This window comes from Palaemon carinicauda, chromosome 41 (genome assembly GCF_036898095.1).
Source record: "Palaemon carinicauda isolate YSFRI2023 chromosome 41, ASM3689809v2, whole genome shotgun sequence".
Taxonomy (NCBI): domain Eukaryota; kingdom Metazoa; phylum Arthropoda; class Malacostraca; order Decapoda; family Palaemonidae; genus Palaemon; species Palaemon carinicauda.
In genome coordinates this window covers 48,407,856-48,429,808 of record NC_090765.1, presented here as the reverse complement: position 1 = coordinate 48,429,808, position 21,953 = coordinate 48,407,856, and the positions used below count along the sequence as shown (strand labels likewise).

General features: G+C 44.9%; 1 protein-coding gene and 1 pseudogene across 2 annotated transcripts in view; one reads left to right on the top strand and one right to left on the bottom strand.

Moving 5' to 3' along the window:
• The window catches only part of LOC137632607 (bcl-2-related ovarian killer protein-like), a 120,166-nt gene extending 98,534 nt beyond the window's left edge, over nucleotides 1-21,632 (top strand). For both annotated transcript variants that reach the window (XM_068364653.1, XM_068364654.1), the window contains one exon: nucleotides 20,836-21,632. In XM_068364653.1, the coding sequence (XP_068220754.1) occupies nucleotides 20,836-20,976 (141 nt within the window). In that variant the 3' untranslated portion in view covers nucleotides 20,977-21,632. The remainder of the gene's footprint in view (nucleotides 1-20,835) is intronic.
• Nucleotides 6,291-6,482, bottom strand: LOC137632720 (small nucleolar RNA U3; annotated as a pseudogene).
• Nucleotides 21,633-21,953: the final 321 nt, after the last annotated feature.

Sequence of the window (21,953 nt, the reverse complement as noted above, 5' to 3'; positions counted from 1 at the left end):
GTTTTTTTTCTCAAATCTACTAAATCTGTTGGAGATTGTTTCATTATCATACCATACAGTAACACCGATCTCACCAAACTGATATATAGTCTGATTGTTATATATAATTTCAGGCCATTTGATTTCCAGATTTTACTTAACCTAGCCATTGTCGGATTTGCCTTTTTTCTATCTCACTAAACTAAAATTCTAAAGACCCTGTATTGATCATAGTACCTAAATACTTGAACGATTCTACCTCATTAATCCTTTCTCCTTCCAATGATATTTCACCTTCCATTGCATACTTCGTTCTCATCATCTCTGTCTTTCTTTTATTTATCTGGAGCCCAACCTCGTGTGATATTTCATGCATTCTGGTAAGCAAGCATTGCAAATCTCTGTGGTGTTCTGTTAATAAGGACAGCCTCATCAGCATACTCTAGGTCTGCTAATTTCATATTACCAATCCAGTCTAATCCTTCTCCCCCTTCTCCGACTGTTCTACACATTACAAAATCCATGAGGTGATAAACAACATAGGTGACAACACATCCCCTAGGAATACTCCACTGTTCACTGGAAATTCATTTGACAGTACTCCACTAACATTAACTTTGCTCTTGCTATGCTCATGAACAGATTTAAACATATTCACACATTTAAGAGGAATTCCATAACAACGCAGGTCTCTCCACAAAATTGGCCGGTGCACACTATCAAATACTTTTTCATAGCCCACATTTGCCATCAAAAGATTATTGAAAATAAAAATTTGGTCAATACAACTTCTACCTTTTCTAAATCCTGCTTGTTCATCTCTCAGCTTTTCATCAATCTTCTCTCTAGTTTCTTTAGAATGAGCAGATTATATATTTTCATAACAACTGACGTGAGTGTTATGCTTCTGTAATTATTGTTATCAGTCAGGACTCCTTTTTTTTCATTTTAACCAACACTCCCAACTCCCGTTCATCAGGTTTTGCCTCTTCATGCCACATTCTTAAAATTAATAATTTTTGGGGTCACTTCTTTGTCAGCCAGTATCATCTCTGTAGTTATTTCATTGTTGAGAGAGAGAGAGAGAGAGAGAGAGAGAGAGAGAGAGAGAGAGAGAGAGAGAGAGAGAGAGAGAGAGAGAGAGAGAGAGAGAGAATTATCTTTGTGCGTGTGTGTTTGTGCATGTTTCAAGAAACTGGGATGAACTAGGTTTGCCAAATAAGCATATGCCAACATCATCCACCCCAAAGTTTCCACTTGTTTACCAAACACACTTAACAAAAATCGAGACGAGGAACTGAAGTACCACGGACCCTTAAACATAAAAAGAACTGGTTTTGAGATTAAAGAAAAAAAAAACTGGGAAGACCAAGAGCCACCGACAGGCTCGATAATCGGTGAACAATCTGGTTGGGAGACAAGTTTGTAAATAAACCTGGTTCTGTAGATTGTGGGTGAGATGTTTACTCGCCTGTTTGTCTCCAGAGATGTCGAGGTTTTAGCTTTACATCTCTTGCACAACTCTTTGAAGCGGACATCACGAGATGGTTTGCATACGGTACTTGGACTGTCTGTGTTTGATCCCTCCTTCGACGTAGCCCTTTCAAACCCCCCCCCCTCCTCCTCCTCTTCCTCCTCCTCCTCCGTATCCATCTCGCGCTTAAGCGGAATGCGAGTCCCTGAAGCTTTATGGAAGTGGCATGGCACGTGGTGTGTGTCCGGCCAACTGCAGAGGACATTCTGGTTTGCAGGTCATTTTATTGGTTTATCTCTTGTTCGGATTTCATAGCCCGTGTATTTAGAACAGCTCGCAGGCGACTCGCTTACATATTACTTTCAAGCGAATACCACATGTGGTATGAATGAATTAAACTAGCTTCGCACGTCGAAAGTCAGATATACAAAAAGATGTGCAGATTATCATTATTATTATTATTATTATTGTTATTATTATTATTATTGTTGTTGTTGTTGTTGTTGTTGTTGTTATATTATTATTATTATTATTTTTATTTTTACTAGCTAAGCTGCGACCCTAATTAGAAAAGCAGGATGCTTTAAGCCTAAGAGCTCCAGTAGGGAAAATAGCTAGTAAAAAAAATAAAAAACACAAATAATAATGTGCTCGAGTGTACCCTAAAGTAAGAGAACTGTAACTAAAGACAGTGGAAGACCATAGAACAGAGGCTATGGCACTACCCAAGACTAGTGAACAATGGTTTGATTTTGGAGCGTCCTTCTCCTATAAGTGATGCTTACCATAGCTAAAGAGTCTCCTCTACCCTTAGCAAGGGGAAAGTAGGCTCTGAACAACTACAGCACAGTAGGTAATCCCATGAGTGAAGAAGAATTTTTTCGGCTATCTTAGTGTTGTCAGGTGTATGAGAAAAGAGAAGAATGTGTAACGAATTGGCAAGTCTGTTCGCTGTATGTGTATGGAAAGGAAAAAGAGCCGCATCCAGAAAGGGGTCTAGTGTAGTATTATCTGACCAGTCAAAGGACTCAATAAGTCTAGCGTTAGTATCTCTACCTCATCTCAATGGGTGACTGATGTCTTAACCAACCTACAGTAGTACCTATGTAAGATATAAGAAATAGATCAGTTGAACGCATCCACAAACGAGCCTTTTTAAATGACCAGTGCCTTAGTCTCAGTTTTGTCATTATGATTTTTACATATATCATACTTTACATAGCCCTTATATGTTAATTAGTCACTTTCACTTCTACTCCCTACCATTTAGTTCTGGATTTCTTCCTCTACACGCGACAGCTCTTGAAAATAATAATTCCGTGGACACAAAACTCTTCTCGCCAGATACCATATTACCATTTTCATCTTTTGTTTCAAGATTCATTGGCTTATTGGCATTCGTGATTTTCCCCACAGATACATTGATAATTTAATGTATAAAGCTCCATCATGAACGCTTCCTCTAATGAAAATTACCTTTTATTTTAACTATTTGTAACCAGAACAGCATCAGGTATATCCCCAGGCATTCTGCTTTTCGTCATTACAATCATTCTTCCAGTCCCGTTTAACTGATTCATGATTTTGTTGATGATTACAATACACCATTTCTCATTTATTGAAGGTGACTCAATGAGAACAAAGATAAATGTGCTACCATAAAAGGTCTTCAATTAACCTCATGTGCACTAAACTCTCCTCAACTTTTGCTTCTAAATAGATCTACAATATGGTTATCAATAGCACTGCATATCTCTCTCTCTCTCTCTCTCTCTCTCTCTCTCTCTCTCTCTCTCTCATATTGTAAGGTCTATTTCACTCTGATAGCCCAGTCCTTTCCACCTTTGATTTTTTTTTTCAACCAACAATAATGTTCAAATCACCTTTAGATAATGATGTTGTTCCATCTATCCTAACTGCCCCCCCCCCCCCCATTCTCTTTATTTTCACCTTTCTCGCCCATTGAATCCTTATCATTTAATTATTGCATAAACATTTATTCATTTGCTCAGCTTCAATGCCTGTTCTTCCATAAACATGCATACAACGCCCACGCTCTCCTCCCCATTTTTTTTATGCATTCAAACTTTGGGATTCATAGACACCCCTCTTTCAAGTTGTTTTGCATGACTTGCCATTTCCTTGCTCTAACTATTTTGTGATTTATCTCTTATTTTTTCCTGCTGCCATCATACATTTCTTAATTTTTACCCTTATTGTCGTACTTAGTTATATTCATTCAGACTTTCTCTCTTACAATAAGCTAATTTATAACTCTTTCATTGTGTTTCCTTGTTTCTCTTTTTCAGTAATATATATGATTCCGCGTCATCCACAACCCCACGGAACAAACTCGTATTTTGGATTAACATCATAGTGTAAACTTCAACAAAGATATCACAGTCACAGATCCGTAAGCCTGTTTTACAATTAGCAATGCTTGTCACTTGCTCGTTGATTATCCTAAAAATAGTATTTGAAATGCACCCCTCTATCTTTCCCTTTTCCCAATAAAACCAACACCTGATTCCACCACATTCACGCTTAACCTTTCAATCAAAACTTGGCGATGCAGCTTGATTCGTATACTCAGTGAGGTAAATGGGTGTGCTATCAAATATTGCAAAAAATTTGGCTGTTTAATTTAACAAACTATTTTATTTTTTCACATGTTCTCCAAGAGCGTTAATATACTAATTTTTTATCTGATACGACAGATATGGCAGATTTATATCGCCACCTATCTTGATTTGAATGTGTTCTTTTAGACAGCTCATGTCTTGAATGAAATTTCACTTGCTCCGAAAAGTTTTCGATGTTTCTAATCATTACATTCGTTGTCGTCTTTGCTCATCATTCTTTCAATATAAATACTGTTATGGATAATTTTTTGGGGGTAGGGAAATAATTATGAAGGAAATAATTATGAAAATCTTCCAGTACACTACAACTTACTGTAAATTATGTATACAAACGCAGGTTAGGTAAATATAAAAAGTTTGTAGAGATGTAAACGTGATCGAAAGATTAAAAATAATCTAGCTCTCCAAGTCCTAATGAAAACATGGGCATTTGTTATTCAATATTTTGTTTAGGTGGCCAAATTACTTTTCTGTATTGGTCATCCCATAAAAGCAGTTTTCTTTATATAAGTTACGCTCAAATAGAAAATGGGAGTTGAAGAATCATTGGTAAACTATAACATTTAAATGAATGAACTAAAGTCAGTTTTATGACACGACAGTCCTTGTTATTTGTAAATTCCTGTATTTCATTTCATGTAATTTGTAGATGCGTATTAAAAATTGATTCATAATAATTTAATACAAATGTTTATACCTCTTTCCTACATATATGGAATAGCAGTACCATTTATACTTTTCCCTACCTCATAATAATAATAATAATAAAAGACAAGCCCTGTAATTTTTACTGAATGTGCCATGTATAGCGATAGTAGAAATCAATGCGTATCACTTGGGAAACCGCAGGCATTATTTGAGGGTCTTTGGAAGTCATTAGCTCTAGCCACTTGTTATTTATCTCCATTCCCTCTTCATTTTTCCCATTTTCTAACCAAACTACGTCTGTACCGTCACCCCTTCCCACCCGTCATATAACTGAAATTCTATGAATACAAATCTACTGATAAATTGGGATGGCTGCCAATAGAAGGCTTTCAGTCATTGATATATTTTCCTGCGTCTGCCAGACTGTACGTGTACTCGACATTATTTTGTTACAAATGTCAATAATTTTGCAATCGAGTAGAGTATTTTTACCAGAACATGTTTGATAATGAATAGAGCTATTTTAAACATACATTCATTTAGAATTTAAAATAGAAATTAATACTGTATCAGCATGATATATGGTATAGATGTAGTACATGTACGACTACAGTACTCTGACTGCTTCGAGGTTTGGGAATGGTCTGGGGGGGGGGAGTTCTAGAATTATTTTTTTTTTCATTATTAAATTGCAAAAAAAAAGTGTAACAATTAATTTTATATTCATACTCCTAACATTTAAAACTGCAGAAAATATAATTGAGAAGGGTAGAATTAAATCTCCATCAATAATAGAAAATTCATTAGGTACTATACTCAAAGACAAGCACCAAAATATTCTGAAACAATTTTGTTGCCAACCAGTATACCTGTACAGTAGTCATCATTCTTAACCTTAATTCAAACCCTCACTGCATCAAAACAAGTCGACATAACTTGATATCCGTATGCAACAATAACGTAAACTAATTGTGCTTTCATATGTGGTTCTGGCGTGATTACGTTTGGGAGTCCTTCGTGGAACCTCGGGAAGTACAGCTGCCTTAGCAGATCTTGCCTTAGTAGAAGGGACCCTCTACCGCTAGCTCCAGAAGGTACGGAAACTATTCCTTTTCAGCCACCACGGAGCTACCAACGTCATTCTCACGTGCCTTGTCCTTCATAGCCTGTTGTTCGTCTGTTGATGGAGCAAGCTTTAGGGGGGAAAAACTTACTCGTCTAGCCCATCCCACGGGTGTCGAAACACTTCTTCCACCGCTGCTGCCGTGTCCGGTGCTGGGGAACAGAAGACCAGAAGCTTCGTATTCAGTATGGTAGCGAACAGATCCAGGCAGGGGGATCCCCACTTCTCAAACACTGCCTTCGCCCACTCCGGGTGTAGAGACTCTTCGGTTCCCCGCCCTTGCCCCTTCCTGCCGAGTCCGTCTGTTACGTTCCTTTTCCCCAGAATGTACCTGGCCGTCAGGGAGATGGTGTTGTCCTCAGGTTTATTCCTTGTAGGGAATTTTAAAAGAAAGGCATAAGACCTAATTGTGGATTGGAAGTGAACCACGCAGCCTGTGAAAGTCATCCTCCACTTGAGGGCGAACACACGAGGGAACGGTCTTCAATGCTCAGCAGTAAGTCAATACTCCACAGTTGCTTCCTGCTCAGAGGACGACACTGGTTGAACTTGTTCCGAGTTTTGGACTTAAACTCGTCAATCACACTATAGAATTGATCCTATGTAGTATGATCATCCCAGGACAGGTTCTCTGCTGTCACGTCGTGGATACGACGGATCGGAGGCTATCCTGCTTCTTGATGTATGCGATGACGGCGGCATTGTCGCACATCAGGGCCCCTCTCCTTCCCACCAACGAGCTCCACAACTCGAGGAGGGTCCTCTGAACTGTTAACAGTTCGAGCTCGTTTATTTGGAGGGCCTTCTCCTCCAGAGACCAGAGTCCCGCAGCTGATTGGTTCAGCAGATGTGCCCTCCCTCCCTCCCTCCTAGGATGCATCTGATAATAGATTAATCTCCGTGGGAGTATCCAGAAGGAAGACCCCTGCTAGGGGGTTTCCTCGGGTCTAACCACCTCTGAAGAGTCTCCCTGGTTGACTGGGATTGGCGGGTGTCTCGCTGAACTGGGGACAAGCTTCTCCAGGGACCCTGATGGAACCTACGGAGTATAGAAACACCTGTGCTTCACCTTGGGGAAGGGCAACAACCTCAACACATTGCAGATCTAAGGGCTCCCTTTGGCCTGACACCGCCGAGGCGATACCCTTTAATCTCTGTCTTGTGACCTGGGAGAGGTAGGGCCAAAGAAGGCAAGGTAGGGCGCCGTACCAACTTTCTAGACTGATGGAGTGCCGCTATGCCTATTAGAGGGAAGGGATCTAGAAGATCGTTAAGCCTCCGGATGAGGCCTATGATCCTATGAAAGGAGGAAGTCTCTTAGCCTACTTTGTCCTCGGTGTGGTCCCTCGACCTAACCTCGGAAACAGGAGCCCACTCTTCAGTCGCGGGCCTGCCGCTCAGGGGTTCATCCCATGGACCGGGGAATGAACGTCCAGGTGTCCCACCCCTGCGTCAGAAGGGGCTGCATGCGGCCCTTCCTGGGCCTGGGGACATGAAGCCCTAAGATAGCGGGCTGAAGGAGCAGCACTTCCCCTCAGTCCTCTATCGATGTATCCGAGCCGAGGCAGCGGGGAGGGAGAATGGGGCGGCATCAACGGTAGAGTTCTCCTGGGAGGGGGGACGTCCGCCGCTCCCCACGCCAGCAAGGGGTCTCTCGGTGGGGACCTGAGTGAGGTTTTGGGGAAACCCGACCATGTCTCTTGTGCCCACGAGGAGAGATCGGCACTTGGTAGCCGCTGAGCGGAAGCTGGTGCCTCCACAACGTGGGGGGAGGGAAGCATCTACCAGAGGCACGATGGAGGCTGCACACATGGTCTGCTGATAGAAAGATAGCGGCCCAGCCTCAGTTGAGGCCTGCTGGCCATGCTGGACAGCCCAAGTTAAGGGTGCTCGAGATGGCGGCTCAGGTTGAGTGGCCAGAAGCCAGACAGACTGGGCAGGCCAAGATGGCGATGCCCAAGCGGCGGAAGCCTGCGCCACATCATGCTGCTGGCCACGGCAGGGAACCCCCTCTGAGTAAGGAGCTCTGTCCTAGAGCAAGTGCCCACAAGGAGAGATTGGTGCTGAGCGGAAGTTGGGGCCGCCACCCCGTGAGCGGGTGGGAGTAACATCTAACAGCAGCTGGGCAGAGGCCGCACAAGTGGTCGGCGGCCCAACCATAGCTGAGGCATGCTGGCCAGTTGGGCGTCTCCAGGTAGGGGTGCTTGAGAAGCAGTCCAGGCTAAGTGGCGAGAAACTGGCCAGGCTGGGCAGGCCAAGATGGTGGCGCCTAAGTGGCGGGAACCTGGCCGCAGCAGAGACTATCCGCTGAGCACGGAGGGCTGCACTCCGCCTCGGGGGAGTTATATTTATTTTAATTCTCCTCCATTCGGATGTTGACGTTGCTTGCTCCCTGTGATTTCATCGGAGGGAAATCCACTTGTGGCCTACCCAGAGCTGCACTTCGGTCTTGCTCCTCTTTGCTGATGGCGCTGCAGATTCCTGTGCCTCTCGGGGGAAACTTCTCATGTCCGCGGGTTAAGTTGTCTCCACGGGGCGAAGAAGTCCCCTCCCCCGGTCAGCGCTAGCAGCAATGTAAGGAGTCTGAAGTCAGATGTTCCTGCAAGCCTTCATCTTCTTCGCCAGTCCCTGCGGCAGTCCCGGAGGTCCGAAGCAGTAGCTGTTCCAAACTCCTTGGAGTTCTGTTGGTAACTCCTAAGGGGGGTGGGGGGGGGTGGGGGGGACTCAAAAACAAGCTTCGGCTTCGTTTCTCAGGCAACACTATATGTCGACCTCCAATTTAATATAGAACTGGTTGAAGGGAAGCAGAGAGTGCTGCTTGGAAGATCGCCTTCAGATGTTGAAACTTTCCCTTCCAAGGGAGAGTACCTCCACCAGCCACTGTTCGGCAATCTTCCTGATTGCGGGGAGAATTGCTGACAGCGGCAGCAGATGATGGTAGCCTTTCCTGTCCGTGGGAGACACTTCCTTCACCTGTTTCGGTCTTCCCTTCCTAGGATTCTTCCAGCAGGAATTGGATTCGTCCATTCCCGTCCTTCGTGCTGACATTGTTCTTCGGGTAACCCCTCTGGGGGGGGGGTAACCAAGAGAACAAGCTTCGGCTTCATTCTCAGGCAATACTTGATATCGACCTTCAATTTGAGATAGAACTCGTTGTAGGGAAGCAGAGAGTGCTGCCCAGAGGTTCTCCTCCAGGTGTTGGAACTTTCCCTTCCGAAAGAGAGTCCCTCTACCAGCCACTGTTTGGCATTCTTCCTGATTGTGAGAAGAATTGCCAACAATGGCAGCAAATGTTGGTCGTCTTCCCATCTGCAGGTTGACTTCCTTCACCTGTTTTGGTTTCCGCTTTGGGGGATTCCTTAGGTGGGAATTGGATTTGTCCATTTCCCGCTCTTCATCTTCGGAGTAGACCTCGCCCGGCACTCATCTTGCCCAGGTCTCGTCTCTTCCAGAATCTTCTCACCCTGCTATCTCTTCTAGATTCTCTTCACCCTGCTATTTTTTCTCTCCAGCAGATTTTTCTCGCCCAGCTGACTTGTCTTGCCAATAATCTCGTCCGATCTCCAGTTCGCTGATCTCCAACTCGCCAGCTCGTCGATCGTCTATCTTCAGTTCGATGATTATCCGCTCGCTGAATGTCTACTCGTTGATCGCCAACTCGTCATTCGCAGATCGCCAACTCGTCATTCGCCGATATCCAGCTCGCTGATCGCCAACTCGCCGATTGTCAATCTATAGTGTTGTTTACCAGTTTACCTATATCCTGCTCGCCCACCGCTGATCACCAGCTCAAATCTAGACCGTTCGCCAGCTCGCCAATATCAATTCTCCGAACGTCACCTCGTCGATTGCCAGCTTATATATTGCCATCTTGCCGGTCGCCAGGTCACTTATTCAACAGCTAGACCAGTGGTTCCCAAACTATCTTACCTGACGCCCCCTTTTTGCTTCCAGTAGACCAGTACGCCCCCAACCCCTCTCTTTTTTTTATATGAAATGATTCTTACATTTATTTCTTAGCATTGTACAGGAAAACAGATTTCTGTTTGTATTACATTTTAATAATGAAAGTCACTCAAACAAATAATAGTACAATCCAGTAACTAAAAACGAAACATTTGGTTCAAAGTGAGCGAAAAAAAGTTTGAACATTAGCAAATGGGCAAAATTGAGTTGCAATTTTAAGAATAGATAATTTGAAAACATGGCATATAATATTTGGAAATACTTATGAGACTAAGGCACAATTTCTTGTCAAAGTTAGTGAGATGGATGCATGTATGTAATGAAAGATATTTGTTCCTTTAATGATTTTATTATTCTATTAAACAAGTAATTTCGAGCAGATGACTTCACGCCCCCCTAGTGGGGCGCGCCCCCCAGTTTGGGAACCACTGAGCTAGACAGTCTCCAGCTACTCGTACTGTTCGGCGATTGACAGCTCATTGTTCGCCAGCTTGCCATGCGACAGCTCACCATTTGGTTGCTTGCCGTTCATCAGGTCGCTGTTTGGGTGCTTGCCGTTCGTCAGGTCGCTGTTTGGGTGCTTGCCGTTCGTCAGGTCGCTGTTCGGGTGCTTGTCGTTCGTCAGGTCGCTGTGCGGGTGCTTGCCGTTCGTCAGCTCGCTGTTCGGGTGCTTGCCGTTCACCATATCATGATCATCACTAAGATGCTCAGGATCATCATGAGACAGCTAAGTTGCTGTTAGAACCAGCAACCACTTACAGCATCTAATGTTTTTAGCCCTTGAAACTTAGCCTTCCAGGGTAAAGACACTTCCAGAACAATCCATTCTGTCTGAGACCCTCACCTCATTGAAGAATGTGCTTCCCGGGAGTCTTTCTTCGGAAAGAACTCTCATCTAGATGACATAAATCGTCTTCTCTCCTCTCTCTTGGGTTTACGCTACTTCGTTAGCCTTTACACATAGAGTTGGAGGAGTTTAACACAAATTTACTTCTTGGAACCTGACCCAGCACTCTCCATCAACGACTGGGTAATGCACAAGGGCTAACCTTGGCGCTTCATAAACCCTCTCAACTTTTGGGGTTTGTTTGTTTCTCACAAACAGGGTTTCTTCAGTTCCCGAGGATTTCATCTCCTTCTCTGAACTTCCAAGAACCTGCATTCATGTAGCCAGGTTTCTTCATCCGGCACGTTCGCTGTTGTTTATCCCTCATGAACGTACGGTTTTCACCTACACTTCCATTCCTAATACAGAATGGCTTACGTGCCATGTGCCTCAAGGACCAGGTTGCTGCTTCTGCCAGTTATGTTATAAGACTACCTCGTGAGCCGACTTTGTGTGGATAGAAACTGCGCTAGTTGCGCAGGCTCCGACAGCAAATAGAATCTCAGATGCTGTTGTGGAAGCAGATTCTTTGAATGTGTTCCTCCGCCAGCATCAGGAGACACAACCCCATGGGGCTTCCGCCCCTTTCATTCTCTTAGTCTTAGAGAATGGAATTCAGCGCTGTGTAACGCGACAGCGTATTGCAATGTAGTTGCTAAAATTCCAGTCAACCCTGGGATGGGTGACCTACTAGAATACCAGAGGATGTCGGCATCTTGTGTGCTCCCGGTCTCCGTCAGACTATGTGCCCTCGGACCTTTGTGTGAGCACCTCCAGCCTCCAACTCGGACAATGACTCTCTTCTGTAGCCGGACTTGTTCAAAAATAATTTCTTTCTCATCTTAGAGTGAGGTTTTTCGAGTAATGGAAAAAATCCCTCCTACGAGTTGGAAGTAATCAGCTCGTGTTCTTTTCCAAGGACAGAAAGTCCACCTCCAAGCTACAAGAGCATTCTCTCTTGTCTCTTCCATCCTCCTCTAATAGGTGGGGAGGAGTTTTCTCTTTACCCTGGCATTCGGAACATCTGATCTCATGAGAAAACACAGTTCGTCAAGATACCGCCGAGCTTCTTCGGTCACTTCTTACAGAAGTCTCCAGTTTTTGCCTCTTCGGGGAACAAGTTTTATCTTTAGACTCTGACATGCGAGAGTCATTCATACAGTTAGCCCATTGCTTCCTGTACAGGATCGACCACTAGGACTCATACTCCTAGTTATTTTTCCTGGACATCCGTCTTTAGCCTGTCATGTCGAGGAATGGTGCTTCAGTTTAGATAGTACCTTAGGTTTTCACAGGGGTTTTTACCCTAGAAAACATCTCCTTTAGGATCGGCCTTGTCTCCGAAGATTTCAGGACGACTGACTGATCCTAACAGTCTCGAGCTCCTGCAAGACATCTCGAGTTTACTACGATCTGAGAATTGGAGTAATCTCAGGAGAGACCCAACTGTCAAATCGAATAAGAGTATCAATAGACATGGTGATCAGCCTGCAGAAACTTCAGCAGGTTTGTCAAGACCACAACAGTCCCTGACAAATCCAACCAGGGATTCTCCATTCCTCTGATTCTCTATGAGATCTGATCAGGAGACTGCCCTGGTAAGGAGATTGCCAGACTAGAATCTCATCCAGGGAGTCGATCTCCTCGTTTCTTTTTTTTTTCCCGGATTAGACATTTCCTATGAAAGCATTAAAGAAAGGATGGAGGCCACATATGGTATCACACGTCCTCAGGACTATGGTCAGAGCACGAATGGTACAGTCTCTTAATCTCCTAGAAAGGCATTTTTCTTCCTTCGGGAAGATTTGCTTACGGTGACAGCAGAGATTCGTCTACTTTCCCATTCATAGGAAACACTTCCTTCACCTACGTGGTCTCCCCTTCGGGTGATGCTGTCTACAGGATTTTGAATTTACCCAATTCACCCCTAATGCGGGAGACATTCTCCTCCAGTCTCTGTTCAGAGGGCTTCCTTATTTCTGGAAGCAGCGCGGGTAACAATGACAGACATTGATCTCTTCTTCCCGTGGGAGAAAGACTGCTTCCATCTGCTAGGCTCCCTTTTTGAGCGATTCTTCCGAGGTTAGATGGCTTCACCCATACCCGCCACTGACATACTCGTCTTGCCTAACAGACACGTCACGTCCAGTGACACATCTGCAACTCATCGGAGAGCCCATTGAGGACTTCCTTTGCGACTTCGATTTTCTCCGTGGTGAGGATCGTGTAAGGATTAGTTCTCTTCTCAAGGGCACAACTGTATTCCAGTAATAGACCCTCAGGAGGAATTCCGCTCCTAGACTTAGGCGATGGAAGGCCGTTGCTTGTTCCTCGAGCATCTCCTCCAGACCGGAAGGCTAAAGCTTTCTCAAGGATAAGCCTGGGATGATTGACAAAGAATGACTGGCTCCTCCTTTCTTTCACCTTACACGGCGACGGAAGGCCGTCGCTTGTTCCTCGAGCATCTCCTCCAGACCAGAAGGCTAAACCTTTCTCAAGGATAAGACTTGGATGATTGACAAAGAATGACTGGCTCCTTTATTTCATCTTACACCCCCCTACATGGCAACACCTCCTACAGTACTCTGCAAAGCTGACCCCCATTGTCTGCTGGTATCACCGTTTCCCTTATGTAATCCAGTATAAATTAATATACTTGCTGCTCCCCATACCCACTGCCAAGGTGGGATTGGCTAACGTGTGGTTACTTCTAAGATTCCTATGTTTCTGAGAATGTTTTCCATAGAATAGTCACACTGATAGCATCACAGATTCATCAGAATTGCTCAGGCCGCTAACTGTGTTTGCAAATCTAGTTTAGATAGGTGTGAGGGTTTCTCTTTGTTACTTGCTGAAAATATACAGGAAAACCACTGGTCAAAGACCAGCCTGTTGTTGGTCCGGACTTCCACCCTCCTAAGGGGTGAGTCATCCGTACTAAATAGCGTAAGGTTTGTTTAGTGATGGAACAAATGACAAATTTGGAAGTAATTTGTATTTTTCCTAACATACAAACCTTTGTATAAATTGTCCTGTCATCACCTGTCCCCCATAAGTCCTGCCTGCAATAAAAAATGACCAGAATACACAGGTGTGTGTGAGTGGGGTGGCCGTTTACCGCAACTAACCCCTACCGCTAACTAGCAGTGGGGTAGTTACACCTCGCTGAAATTCTTTTGTCTAGTTTCAACTTCGCCGAAAGGATAATCCCTATTAAATAGCTTAAAGGTTTGTACATTAGGAAATTACTTTTAAATTTGTCATGTTTAAAAAAAAGGCAAAAATATAACTGCAATTTTTTTTTTTTTTAATCATTTATTTATACATGGTTTACTACCATATGCTTTGACATGTTTAACTTTTATCAACTACTGTACCTATACTGTTTTTGATACGTTACAGGTGTCAACCTTCAATTCCTTCAATTATTTATTTTTCAAAGTATGGAAAAGTTCAAGGTTTCAATTGGTCTTTTGTTCCACTTCAAAATTGAAAGAACCCACTACAGTCCTAGAATGATGTTTTTGAATTTCTTGACTTGCCTCATAATACAGTATATGTAGATCAGCTTTTACCAGCATATGTATAATCCCTTTTCCTTTCAATTTTTTTTTTTTTTTCATACAATATTGTGACCACAAACCCACAATTTCAGACATTATGAGCAAGGGTTATTCTTTATCAAAAGTAATTGCTGAAGCAGTGATCTGTAAAATAGAATTTTTCCTACACAAAAACAAACTATCATCCTTTAGGTAGGGAGTATGTTTTCAGAGCGAGCTGGACAGCCGTTAAATTGTTTAGATGAGCAGTTGAGTGACAGGCGAGGGCAAGTAGCAATGCCCCTTTCCTGTCAAAATCTCTTCTTATGTTTTTAGCCGTATCGAGCATGGACGTACTGTACTTTCTTAAGCAAACTCTTCAGTTTATTTTTCGTTCAGTAAGTTGCAAGACACTCGATTATCGGAAGATGGACTGGCTGGAGATCCACACTATGCTTTTGCAAGGGGCATAACTGTTTGCAATCATCTGTGTAGGTCATGTCCGTTGCGGTGTCAGGCGTGAGGATTTACTCCTTAGGGAGTATGCATCAACAGCAACTTCTAGGAGGACATGTGTTTACTCCCGTACTCAATCCCTAGGGAGTATGCATCAACAGCAACTTCTTAGTTTGTGCAATCATCAACTAGTGTGACTTATTGAAAGTTTTGGGCTGCTTAGACCGTTCAGGGAGATTCCCCAGTGCCAGTGTCTAGGTGCCACAAGTAGTGAAGGGTGTGATCAGTGTGTCCCCAGCAATGTCTGCAGTAGTACCCCTCCCTATGTTCCTCGGGGCCAAAGGGATGTGTTTCCTCTGTGTTGTCGGTCCCCCTACGAATCCCCTGGCCCCCGTCCCCTGCGCTTCACCCCAACCATTGTTCCTGAGGGGGTTTGAGGCTTTCACTCCTCTGCAAGTGTGACGGTGTTCCTAATTGTTGTGGTTCTTGTTGAAGTAGTCCTTGTGGTTTTTTCCCTTAGGGAAGCGTTGTTGTCTGGGTTTCTCCGACTTCGAATCCTCTGCTTGCAGAGCCTGAGAGGAGGGTTGGAGATCGAAGAAATGTGTGCGTTCTTCCTACTCTTTGACTTTTATCTGTTCTCTTCTTCGAAGATGAAGAAGTAGAGAAAGTCCTGTCAGCCGTGGTCGTAGGAAAAGACTCCTATTGACACCACCTCTCATAGGTCGACTAGACAGCACCCGAGTGACTCTTGACCCTGTGGGGAGGGAGTCATGGCCCTCTGTTTCAGTCCATCAGAGCCCATACATGGGGTTAGGGGCATGACCCTGTGTCCCTGGCTACCTCTGTAGCCAAGCAGGAGAGGTGCTGTGGTCCTGCCATTCCAAGACCCCAAAGCCATTGCATGGTGTTAGGATCATAGCCTCAGGGCTCCAACCCCTCTAGGGACGGAGCTCCGGTTCCAGACTACAGTACCCCAGTAGCCAAGCAGAACATGTGTGACATCCCTGTTTTTCAGCTCCCCGAAGCTGAGGTAAGGGGTCCTTGACCATGACCCAGTGCAATGGCCTTGAGCCTCAGTCTGGCTTATCCGCTTACCTGGGTGGCTAGGTTGACTTATGTTTCAGGGTCCCAGGGCCATTGCATAGGGTTGTGACTCAGTGTCACAGTTAGTTCAGTAGCCAAGTTAAATAAACAGCCAATGAATGGTGTTGGGCTTGTGTTTTGAGGGGCAAGGGCCTTGGGTTCCCGCTACTACCTTAATATTTGCGTAGAAGGTTGTTTGACCTCTGAGTCAGTTCCCAGGCCAATGCTCAGGGTTGGAGCAGTGATCCCGTGTCAGAGCCCCAAGCCTCGGGTCCCGGAGCTGTGGCTAAGGTACCTGGCTATCGTCCGGGGTCAACTCCATGATATCTAGCCTCAGAGCCAATGCATGGGGGCAAAGTCAGGATCCCATGACTCCCCCCCCCCCAGACCAATGCATGTGGCTTAGGCCCAGTCTCGCCACTCTTACGTTGTGGATCAGGGTCCTTGGCTATCCAGTGACTGGAGGGCATGAGTTATGACCCCGGACACTTGTTACCTTCCCAGTTGATGCAAGAGGTTTGGCATAATTAATCTCCCCTTCTGTCAGGACATTGAACTCTTGCTCCTCCCTTAACTCAATACTTTAGTTGAGTAAGTTTAGGGGATGGCATCATTCGAATTACTCCCTCCATGTCTGTTATGTCAATTCCAGGGATCTTTTCTTCACTATTGCCAGCCTTCCCCCGGGGCCTGCCTTCAGTCCCTGATTATGTGGTCAGTAGACAGAACAATCACATTCTGGGGAGGGAATGAATCACTGGAGCAACCTGTTGTATCATCTTCATGGGCTGGCTAAGAAGGCATTCTGAATTTGTTTGCTCCTAAGGCTTCCAACTGAAGCCCATGCACGCATCCAATGGTGAGATGGTTGGAGGGAGGATACTGGGGATTGTCCTCGGTCATTGGGCAGCACTCTGTGTCTCTCAAGGGTAAGGCCATCCCTCGGGCACCCCATTCCCATACAAGTTACCTGGGAACTATCTGTAATTCTGGAACTCTTCAGCGCAGGGATCACAAGGAAGACCTCTAGGTCTTTCCTAGAACCTGGCAGGACAGCTCACAACTTCTCGGGACATGGCACCTCTTTCGAGTTACCCAACCTGTTTCTTCCAGGCAGTGGTGTGGCAGAGGAAAGGTTTCTCCAGTGAGGAAAGGGGGACAAGGGTACTCTGCCAACACGAAGTTGGGACTTCTGTCTTGAACAGAAACAGTCACGCAACCTCCTTGAGCAAACACACTTGCTGCTGCCGTGTCTGTCAGCATGCTGCACAAATTCTTAAACCTGTTTGGGTATGAGATTCAACTTCTTCCAGTTTATCAAAATCCCCAGATCGTGACAAAATGCGAGAATCCGTTCTCAATCCTATAGCAACTGCCTCGCTGAGGATGCCAAGATCGGCCAATCATCAAGATGCATCAGCAGACATAACCCTTGCAAGAGGGCGCAAGCTGCTACCATAGTGAACACCCGAGTAAACACCCAGGAGCCGTACACAGTCTGATGCAGTTTTGAACTGGTATACAGTACCGTAGAGGGAGAAGCAGAGGTACTTCCAAGAGGACTGATGCACGGGTAATTGAAAGTATTGTATACATTCTTCAGATCCACCGAAAGGATGAACTCTCCCTCTCTGATGGAACAAGCACAGACAGTACTGTTTCCATCCTGAACTTCCGTTTGTTGAAAAACTTGTTCAAGAGGAGAGAGGTTGATGACCAATCTCATGCCCATTGTTGACTTCACTAGGTTTCCACCATTAACAGGTGACTGTAGAAGCTCAAAGACTTGTCTCGAATAACTTTGACCATGTTCTTCTCCAACATCCTTTCCACTTTTGCCTGCAAGGCTAGGGATTCAGTGGGGGGGGGGGTGACAGTCCTGAAAGGGTAGTACATTAAGTGTGACAGAGGGCACTAACTACCCACGGTTCGGGCCCTGTGTCAATGTCAGGTTGCTCTCAGGCAAGACAGGTATCCCCCTACTCATGCACCCGATCTCGCTGACATGGCCAGAATTCCCTTTGAAGGGTCAGGACCCATGAAAGAAGCTAAGTATTGGATGAGGAGTCCTACAAACCAATCCTGCACATGACTTCACGGAAGGAGAAACGTTGCCACTTGAACCAAAGAGATCTGAAGCAACAGCTACCTCTGGCCTAACTTGTTTTCTGAATTGGGACACCAGGGCATCCCTTCTCTTCAAAACCCAGTTACCCCACTGAATTGCTGACTGGTGTGACTTTGCTGAGAACATCTCTAACCCTGAACATTGGTCAAACCTGGAAACAGTTTTGAGGGAGGCTATGGCTTCCTTCCGACTTCAGTCTCTCCAAGGAGTAACCCCCTCAGTCCGCACACCAATGAGTCAGCTTGCGGAGGAGATGATGCAGTACGTTTTTGGTGCATAGAACCTTTTCTGCTTAAAGAAATGGGAGCAAAATCCTATATGACTGGTTGCTGATCAATGACTGCGGGTCTTCCTGATAGCAGTGCCAAGGTTGCCTCCCCCAGTGCGTTGCATTCACAGATGACTGCAAAGGCGTCCACAAAGGAATACCCTTACTCGGGATTGTGGCCTCTGTTGATACCGGTCCGAAGTTCGGTGTCTTAGGGACAGCCTAATCCAAAGTCATGCCCAGATGGGGGTAGATGGTGTGGCTGGATGCTCCGGTGATTCACTTCCCAAAATGAGTATAACCGCTCTATCCTAAAGGCAGAACCAGGAACATAATCGGGAACCAAAGTAAACTAACAACAGCAGTGGAAGAATCCCTGGCACTGATTAAGGCAGACGGCATAAGTTACACATACTCTTACCTCTGCTGATCGGGGAGGGAGGACTGCTATGGCCCAATGCCTCAGAAAAGGTGCATCCACTCTTAATTCTTGGTCTTCCATTACACGCAAGTGGGCAATGACAACATCAAGTTGTGCTATCCTCTCAACCCAAGTAGGAGGAGCAGGAGCAGTTGTCCAACGTCCAGGTAGGAAGAGAGATGGAGGGCACTGAAGCTCCTCCATCAACCAGGCAACAAAAAGTTTATAGAGACTAACATGCCTGTCCCATCTGACTACCGGGGTAGCCAGGGGACCCGACCCTGACATGCGTTCATGGCCCCTGCTCCAAGCACCAGCCCGACATGGAGCCGCAGGTGTGCTATCCTCCCCCTCCCCCCATCCCCAAAAAAAGAGATCCTTTTTGTTCCAACTATGGCTAGGTTCCTGGTCTTCTTCGACCTCTTCTTCTTCTTACAGGAAGACATGGAGGAGCCTGGAGGAGGAAGAAAAACGCCCCCATTTCTTCTTCCTGACTCACCCCTGACTCTGCCAGTAGAAGAGTCGAGGTCTGAGCAACAAGCAACAATGACGCTCCTCCGAGGGGAAGAACCACACAGGATACTTCAACACTGAGGAATCCTGCCATGGGGGAGAGGGAAGGCACACTTACAGGGATCAGCCACACCAACAAACTGGGTCACAGGCACAGAGGGTTCAGGAGTCAAGAGCCCTGGACCCCCAGGCACAAGGGGTGAACAGGGGCACTGGGGCAACAGGCACTTTTAGCCCCGGAGCCAACTTCCGCCCAATCTCAGAGGCTTGACTTGGCACCTCCTGGTGCTTGAGCTTTTTCTCCTACCACAGGTGTCACTTTTGGACTTGGGGAAGGGGCACAACCTACCAGCTCCCTCAACTAAGCCATGGAAGGCCTACCTAAATGACCCAATCCTTCCTTCGGTTAACCTTGTTGTCAGCGGTCTGCACGGAAACAGGAGAAGAGCCTCCAACCTCGGGAATGGAGCTGTAAACATCAAGGCAACTCTACACACACCCAGAACTTGAATAACCCACTGATGCAGATCCGAGGGCTTCCTTCTCCTGACGTATACTCCTCAAGGACCAAACCCAAAGTGTATGCACAGAGGACCAGCGGCTGATGCTGTCATTGAGGAGACGGAAGAAGTGAAAGACTCTTGTGGTGTTTTTTTGGGCATTTGCCAAGACAGGCCTCTAAGACTTTGTGGTCGTCTTCCTCCTCAGGGCACACACACCTGCCACTGCATAAGAGGCCAAAACCTACACTCGGCACACAGGGATTATTTCAAACAATCTTGGCCCCCTTAAATGACGCCTAGCGAGTTTGTGGATCTACGGCTAGTTTAAAGGTTTAAAGGCACTCATTAATGACAAGAGGCAAGAGACAGTGACATTGCCCTATCAAGCAGGACAATACCCTAGACTAACCATATACTGTATACATATGATCAGTACTCAAGCCCCTCTCCACCCAAGCTAAGACCAAGGAGGGCTAGGCAATGGCTGATAATGGCTCAGCAGATAGACCTATAGGCCCCCCCCCTCCTTAGCTCACAAGTATAGCTGCAACCAAAGGAACTAATGACTGAGTGGGACTCAAACCCCAGTCTAACGTTACCACATAGGCCACCACAAGTCATAAACCTGTTGCTGCATCCACCTTTTTCCTGGCAAGACGAATCTCTTGCTTCACTTCCATTACAGCAAATAGCATTCACTTCCGGAGGGGGGGGGGTGAAAATGAAAATGTTGGATAAAGGAGCCGCAATATGTTCGTATACATTGCGTGCAAAATTCAAAGCAAGGCTCTTCCTGGAGGTGGTGCTTCTTGCCCGTGCTCACCACTTGACATTAACTACCTCATTAATGAATTCAATGGGTGTTCCAGCTTGTGCCAAAATCATTGCCCTGTTTAAAGGACTAAAGTTTGTATAAGCTACATATAGGAACCAAGGGTAATTATCATACACATAATTATGGTGATCTAGGGTTAACTGCAGCGAGTTAATTTAATTCTAGGTTTAAGTATTGTGGGGTAATTTTGCAAATCTTAAAACATGGTGAATCCCAAAAGCTTTCAGGGTGTAAATTATTTGTCAAAGAACCCTATCTTATTTTTTTCAATTATGTTCTGGAGAATACAGTATGAAGTCTTTTCCTAAACTGAAATATGTATATTATCCTCTATCAAACTCTAGTATTGTATCCTTTCTCTATTTCAGAGTTCAATCCTGGCTTGGTCCCAAGCACCAGAAGCAGATCAGTCAGTACTCCAAATGCTAGTGCTGATAGTTGCAGGTTTAATCCTCATGGCATTCTTAGTGATCCTTGCCCTCAAAGGACTTGGGCAACTTGTTACATGATCTACCAAAGGACATACAATAGGACTACAATTCATCGTCTGTTACATGACTAAAATGTGATAGCTAGCTCTGTTAATGAAAGTGAACGCCTTCCACTAGCTGGCAGTGTTTGGCAGGGATCATGAGCAAAGATGCCATAATCAATTGTTGTTTTAGCTTACAATCCAGGTTCTAGACTTGACCAATTTAGCGCCCAGTTGCCAGATTTGGTGTTACCTAAAACATAGTGGTTCAATTTATGGTTAATGTTGCTCTACCTACAAAATTTACATAATAGTATAACAGATATAATTGTGTTACTTTAGACTATGAACATCGAGTGTTTCAAGTGCAAAATGTTTTGTGGTTGAATTAATTCAAAATATGCCTTGTACAAAGTAATAGTTTGTTGCAATCATTTGTCTGTAGTAATTATAACATAATAATTCATAATATCTTTTATGTACTGTGACAGATGTTAAAGAAGGTGACTGGCCAACAAAATGGGACATTACTGTCTTACTTGGGAATAATAGCATGTAAGGACAATATTTTGTTTCCTTTTATGCTTCTCACATAGATAAATGACCATGAATCTGCACTTCAAAGCATATGAAAGTTATACGCTATTCGTGATATACTTTGTCATTTATGAACTTATTACAATAATGATGTATTGTCGATTGTTTTTTTTATCTTTCCTGCAAATTTTGCAAAAAAAAAAAAAAAAAAAAAAGTCAATGTAGAAAACTAAAAATTTCTAATTCTGTATCCTTCAATTAAAAAGATGCTTGGGGGTTAGGGATTCTAACCAACAAAATAATTTTTTGCTTAAGTAATTTGTATTTGTTCCAACTCGGAGTACTTACCTCGAACTACTTTCTTAGGAGTATCTGGGATCTCCTCCCAACCGACCAGAATTTTGTGTAGTTTCCCCTACCTCCGTTTTCTATAGCGGGTAGCTCTGGGCGGAAGAATACGCGCCACGAGGCGACCCT